Source organism: Sphaeroforma arctica (assembly GCF_001186125.1).
Source record: "Sphaeroforma arctica JP610 unplaced genomic scaffold supercont1.222, whole genome shotgun sequence".
Classification (NCBI taxonomy): domain Eukaryota; class Ichthyosporea; order Ichthyophonida; genus Sphaeroforma; species Sphaeroforma arctica.
This window is the reverse complement of record NW_014040336.1, coordinates 103,895-110,932: the sequence shown is the minus strand read 5'-3', so window position 1 is coordinate 110,932 and position 7,038 is coordinate 103,895. Positions and strand designations below refer to the sequence as shown.

The following is a 7,038-nucleotide window of genomic DNA, read 5'->3' as shown; positions in this document are numbered from 1 at the left end:
GTTGTCTGTGTAAGTTTGTGCGTATGCGCGTGTTTCTGTGTCTGGTCAAACATAAACACAGTCTGATATGCATACAAAGAGCCTGAAATCTGCCTATTGGATGTAATTATTGCTCCCTCGCCTTCAGATTACGATGTTACCGTGCTCGACAGACAGGGCCAGCCTACGTGGAGTGTTGTATATTCCCAGTACACCTCCGTAACGACTGAAGAAAACGAAAACCCAGGTAGGTCCTGGCAGTACGGTATCCCGATTCATAAAAGATTGCAAGAGTAAAAGTTTAACTAAAACTGTACAGATTGTATGGGAACATTTCAGACATTCCAAATCAATAAGCTTGTCACGTCCCTATCATTCGCACTAAATTGCTTTTTGGCATGTACAGTCTACCGGTATACATCGCTGCGGGACGGGCGAGTGCAGGTGAACAATGTCCGCACCGGTCAGCATTGGTACATCGAGTACCCAGAGCCGGTAGTCGCCTTATATACAACCCAACATGGTATGTTTTGGCTCTTCAGTCTCGCAACTTCCTTATGTATCCAGTATGCTGAACTCGTATTTATGATGACGTTTGCCTTAGACCTTACAATAGTCTGTCTTCGAAATTGTGCCATGTCCAGGGAGTCTGGTAAAAGAGGAGATAAACGAAGAAACGGCTGCTCCAACAGGTGGGTCTGAAGTTGGCTTAACTCGTGATGTCACCGTAGGCGTATATCGTGGTAGCATATACAGTTTACCAAGGGGAGTAGAAGCTCAGTTTCTGGCGTTGGTCGCTGAGGTAAGTTCGCCAGCCCACTCGTATATTTTGTTTAATGACACATGAACAAACAAGTTTTTATCAACATTTACCATTATATATTGTAACTTACTTTCTGATCTATTTTCACTGTTTGCAGGAATCAGATTGTCAAGTCGGCGAAGTTGGTTGCAAACCAGGTGGGCGGATGTGTAACTTACGCGACTCAGCCGCCTGCGTCGGTTTCTCGTCTCGTACTTCCTGTATACTTCTTTTGTTCGAGTGGTTTACTTCCTTACCGAATTTTTACATTCTTTTATAAACCTTGTTGTTCATGATCCCGTGCTTTGCAGGTAAATACACTATTCAGATGGAGGAGAAACAAACCGGCCTAGTCCCAATCGGGTGCCGGCCAGGACGTGCGTCATTCCCCGCCTGTCTTGTTGGGTCTCACTCTATCGAAAGTGTGCAATCCTCTACACTAGTTCAGTCGGAAACCACCGATGATCAAGTATTGGGAGGAAACGTCGATGATGGTACGTAGGTCTGAGTTGGCAAGGGTACTGCTCTGCTCTGCTGCACGAAGCGGGCATTCTGTTTATACTGACATGACAGCAAGATGCTGTACTGCATTTCTCTTCCTCCCCATTGTTCTGGAAGTATTCAAAGTGTGGTGATACCAAGATTCTATCACAGAGCGCAGGGGTTGAATCAGGTTTTATGCTCACTATCTTCCATATGCAGCGTTTGTATCACCGCAACGTCCTACGCCCGTGCCAACTCCATCTGCTATACCCAGTCCTGTCGTGAGCGAGGTTCCTATCTTGGCTTTTGTAGGAGTCGCCCTGTCTGCCATGACTGGCACCTTCCTAGCCCTATTGGCGGGCTTTCTAGTATGGCGTAAAATCATGAAGGTAAAAGATATACATGAATTAATTGCTTTTGTCGTATGCATGGCGGTTGAATCTACTTTGATCGGCTTCTATTCGTTCCTGCCGGCCAGTTTGCCGGTTTTGAAGGCTCATCGTCGTTCCAAAGTAACATTTAATCTGGATAGATATCGCTTAATTTTCGTATTTATACTATGCATGTTTATGAATCACGGTCAAATTGCAGAAGCCACAAGTGAAACGGACGTTGTCAGACACATCATGGACTTCCAGCACGGGAGACGATATTCCATCCCACATCTCCAAATCGAATGGTTACACGTCGAGTGCGGAGAGTTCCTTCTCCAAATACGATACGAGCCCGTCGACCAGTATGAGCAAGTACGACAGAAGTCCTGGTGTCAGCTCGTCGAAATACGACAGGAGTCCTGAAGTCAGTCTCGACAAATACAACGAAAGTTCAGTCGGCAGTATAACTACGAAAATCGGGCGTAGGGAGAGCAATGGTATCGACAAACAACTGTTGGTGACCGATGCGGCAGGTCGTGTATTGTTGCGCGAGGTCTCTGTAGCGGATGGGGCGGAAGGAGTACGCCTACAGGGCAAAAAGCTACCAGAGACAGAAAACTCGCAAAATATAGTTAAAGCAACAGATGGTGATAGTACGGATATTGTGCCGGACGACTGGGAGAGCTTGGCTGAGCCTGATTCATTACACCCCGCTGCGTCGGTGACGTTGGAGAGTTTGGAGCGATCGGTAAGTCACAGATACGGACGTTTAGTGACCCCGTTCCATGTGTTTTAATGTTTTATTGCCTCTTCGTAAAGTAGGCCACAACTATCTGTTCTAACATATTCGTTTCATATATGTATTGTAACGCGCTATAACCCTCAAGTTCAAACAAGCTGGCTTGATGCCGACCACTCATCCTACTAGATTACTGCGAACGTCAGTAAGCTTCGGTAATACTAAACACCATGGTACTATGCTCATGATCGGCTTGGAACAATGCCACAGGGCCCGATTCAACGACGGCACACTTCGTCTTCAGAGGAGCCGTATAGAGTGGGAAACTTAGTGGTGAATCCGAATGGAGTCTTGGGTATGTATTGACATCGGCTGCCGCTTCCCAATCGTTGGTGTTCCTATAGGTTTCTTTGGTTGGCGCTCAATAGTTGTTTTATGAACTCAATTGTGTATTTTAGAGATAACAAAGGTTTATGTTTGAGCAATTTTCTATGAGGCGTAAAATTTGGTTGCTACGTTAATAGTATCTTGCTTGACTGTATCAGACGTCCATGAGCTAATTTTAGGACACGCTATGCACGTGCAGATCAGTATAAAATTTTCAATTATTTAAACGAGTTTTTTTAATTTTATATATATGTATACTCCTTATCTCCTGTGTATTCCATTCATTTCCTCTAGGTCATGGCGCTCAGGGCACAATGGTATATACTGGGTTCTTTGACCGTAGGCCGGTTGCCGTTAAACGCTTGCTGGCAGAGGTAATCGCGCATGCAGTTACGGTGCATTGTGTGTTCTCGAATACACTGCGTATTGAACGATGTACTGTATTAGTTATACACATTTGTGACCCTGCGCAATCCGAGTTCCTCTCTCACTATAGTTTGATTGCCATTTACCAGTCGCTCGACCCGCAACGTACACGCTACTAAACACAAACTATTCACCTCGAATCACTGTTCGTACAGTATTTTGAATTGGCAAATATGGAGGTCGATTTGCTTCAGCAATCAGATTCACATGCGAATGTCATTCGCTATTTTTGCAAGGTATGTATCCTGCCTCAGTTGATTACTATCGCATTACTCTGCGTGAAACCTTACAATGGCATTTGCTCATGTTTGAAATGATAATTCGTTTCGAAACCGCTTGCTTACAAAACATCGTCGACTTTTATATATGCCAGGAGCAAGATACTCAATTTCTTTATATAGCGTTGGAACTGTGCAAGGGCTCATTGGCGGACGTCGTGAGTCGCAAATTCGACACAGGGCTTACGAACAAGGACATAATGAAGGACATGATGAATGGCCTGGTGCATTTGCACTCACTGAACATTGTGCATCGCGATATCAAACCGGGAAATGTGTTGGTTTCCTCAGAGGTGTGTAGACCACTGATTTGGTCCGCTGTAAAGTTGATCTAGCTTTTGTTAGAATATTTTTTTCTTCCGTATTCGATATTCGATCTCCTGACTATTTGTTCATCTGTTTGTCTCTTCCCTCAGAATCGCATTCTAATCTCAGATTTTGGGCTATGCAAGAAGCTGCCGGACGACAAAAGCTCCTATGCTACGCAAGTATGTGCCTTTAAATTTCAGACTGTTTGTACTTCTTGGCGTGTTTGCTTATTTGTATATCACTTCGAATGTACGTATGTATGGAAATCTATCAACAGTCATCTAACGTATAGTATATTACGATTCTATTGTACAATATGTATCGTGGTTGTAAAATTAAGCAGCTCTAAACCAACTTATTCGTAGACGTGAGGCGCCTGCATTGTTATGCCGGGCTAAATGATACATATACAGATTTGTGAGTGCAGCTACATTTGATGGGAGCATGCGTGCTATCTCTATCTTAGGTCAGCGGAACTCAAGGTTGGATCGCGCCCGAGTTTCTTATACATGGCCGAATGACACGTGCCGTTGACATCTTCGCAGCTGGATGCGTGCTATTCTACCTGGTATCAGAAGGGTGCCATCCCTTTGGCCGCCCATTCGAGAGAGAGATGAATATAAGAAAGTATGTTTGTCGATCGGTTTCACATATATCGATCGTACTCTGCATGCCTTACAACAGTTTTCTATGAAAAAAAATCGATCTGTAATCATAAAAAATGGGAGATGGTATTAAATCTGACGCAAATGATTTTCATCTTGCATTTCCTTGTTTGCAGCAATAAACCGGACCTTTTTGTGCTAGAGGGGCATCATGAAATTTATGATCTTGTGAAGAATATGCTGCAGTTCAACCCATCAGAAAGACCTTCGGCAAAGCTGGTGCTCAGACATCCCTTCTTTTGGAATGCAGGTATGAAACACTGAATGTGGGTTTTACACTCAACTACCATATCTGCTCGAAATGTCAGTTTACTATTAGTTCTGTATAGGGTTGTCTCAAATATATTCCTTTATTATACAGACACTTGCCTTCAGTTCCTCTCCGATGTCAGTGATCGATTCGAGAAAGTAGACAAGGCAGACCCAGCCCTGTTGCATATCGAAACTAACGCCCACACTGTTGGTAAGTTGTTCGGTGAGGCGCTCCAAATTCGCAAATATGTTTTTGTCGTTTCCGGCAAAGTATACTTCTCTTGCACAACTAATATTCCACTCGGCTGAATCATCACGACTGTACAGTTGGAGCTGATTGGCACAAGCGTTTGGATCGCCTGCTCATTGCAGATCTAAGGAAATTTCGGACGTATCGTGGAGACTCCGTGCGGGACTTGATGAGGGTTATGAGGAATAAGGTTGGTTACTGGATAATTGTTCTGTCGTAGCCTTGCCCACTTAGCGTGTTGTTTGTGAGTATTCATTTGAATGTATCTGTATCTGCATATTTTTTCTGTAGAGTTATGCGAATCGCTCACGAATTTGCGTCTGACTCGTTTGTATCTATCGACTCCTTTGCAGAAAAACCACTATCAAGAGTTGTCGCCTGAACTGAAAGTAGCTATCGGAAAGGTCCCGATAGGCTACTATGAATACTTCAGGTGAGTATCTGCGACGTTTTTGAATGTTCAACGCATCCTGTACTCAAACGCATTACCGCACTTTGTTCATTCTCTGAGTCCACTATACTGTCGTTTATTGCAGGTCTCGTTTTCCCAATCTAGTTCTACATGTTTTTAAGTTCATGCTTGACAGCGGGGAGGACAACGACTACCGATTTCATCGGTACTTCGGCTCAAAGGAGTGAGATCGCATCGTAGACACAAGGTCTTGAAAATATTATTCGCATTTGAATGAAATAATACTTGAAATGTGTCACCCAAATCTAAATGTGGACATATCCCACAGCAAATATTAGTAATATCAAAGTCAGTATGGCCAGAAAGGTGCCGGCTGCCTAAGTAATCATAGTGAGCTTCCTAGAGACAAAGTAACTGGACCAATAAATGATAACGGTACAGAAATGACGCCTTGTGTTTCTAGCTGAGCTGATTTGTTGTCCATACGAGCCTGTTTATATGTACTCTTTGCACAACTATTTTAGAGTACAGACCAAGTAGGCGTCCCGATTGAGCAGTGCGATTACCGGCGTGTTTGTTTCGGTGTATAGATCCCCGTGCTGATATTATCTCTACTCCCGCCACAAGAAAAAAATCGACCAGCATTTGATGTGAATCTATGGCAATTGATGAATAAATCCTCGAGTACAATATATTTTTCTACAATAGTCTGAAGAAATGCATGTCGAAGTCGACCAGGTCTATAAGCTCGGTGTCTATTTTTTTATTGTCCTTTGATGTTCTAGTTTCACTAACTATGATTTATCGTTGATCTGGGCCCAGCATTTTGCCGATAATGGCCGCCAGATTTTACATAAGACCTTGCTAGACTCTTATACTTTCAAATTAGTTTCAATTTCTGCGTGATTGTTCCATCGTCTCATTTGAAAATATATATTTTAATGTACGAACTCAGCGGTTCGTCGCCATCATACTCTACGTCAAAAGTGCAGCACTCAAAAACAGGCAGAATCTTTCATGATAAAATATCCAAAATCATCGACAAATAGTTGAAGCGATTCTGTTTTCGGATGCGATACTGCCCTAAAACTTGGGCGCATATAGACTTCGCAGAGTCCACTTATGTATGATTTGGCACAGTATCCCACAAAAATACGATTCTTTTAGTTTAATATACTCCAAATCTCAACCAATGGGAAAGTACAAGCCTGTGGTCTGGTTGAAGTGAATGGCATGTCAAATTCTGTCCTATGCGGACCTGGTGTGGCCATCTTTTCTGCGAATCTCTAATGTCTCTAATGTTGTGAAAGACTGTTACTTTATCATCGCAAAGCTTATACAAAAACGTCGCATTGCCCGCTTGCTTCTCTTATGTTTTATAGTGTGTCAATTAACCTTCACATGGATAGTTGCCACCTCACACAACATATGAAGGGTTAGTAAACACGAGATAGGACACGACAGTATCGAAACATGTAGAAAAGGTGAAACCTAATCCTCGCACACTCCCCATCTCTCCATCCCCCTTCCAAGATGTACTATTTCAACTGAACGACGACCAACAGCGAGACTTATTTGACAATCTCTTTGTACGAAACTAGGGATGTGATATCGATTCATTATTCACAAAACTTTACACACACACACACACACACACACACACACACACACACACACACACA

General features: G+C 43.2%; 1 protein-coding gene across 1 annotated transcript; it reads left to right on the top strand.

The window, feature by feature from the left end:
* Positions 1–382: 382 nt before the first annotated feature.
* On the top strand, positions 383–5,802 carry SARC_04117 (IRE protein kinase; the record flags this gene model as incomplete). The annotated part of the gene is made up of 17 exons (XM_014302084.1): positions 383–502; positions 624–781; positions 900–939; positions 1,093–1,275; positions 1,484–1,653; positions 1,856–2,386; positions 2,648–2,732; positions 3,059–3,138; positions 3,346–3,426; positions 3,564–3,761; positions 3,885–3,956; positions 4,244–4,404; positions 4,559–4,692; positions 4,804–4,905; positions 5,022–5,134; positions 5,298–5,377; positions 5,481–5,802. Coding segments are annotated over 17 exons (2,411 nt in total), but the record flags the coding sequence as incomplete, so codon positions are not given.
* Positions 5,803–7,038: the final 1,236 nt, after the last annotated feature.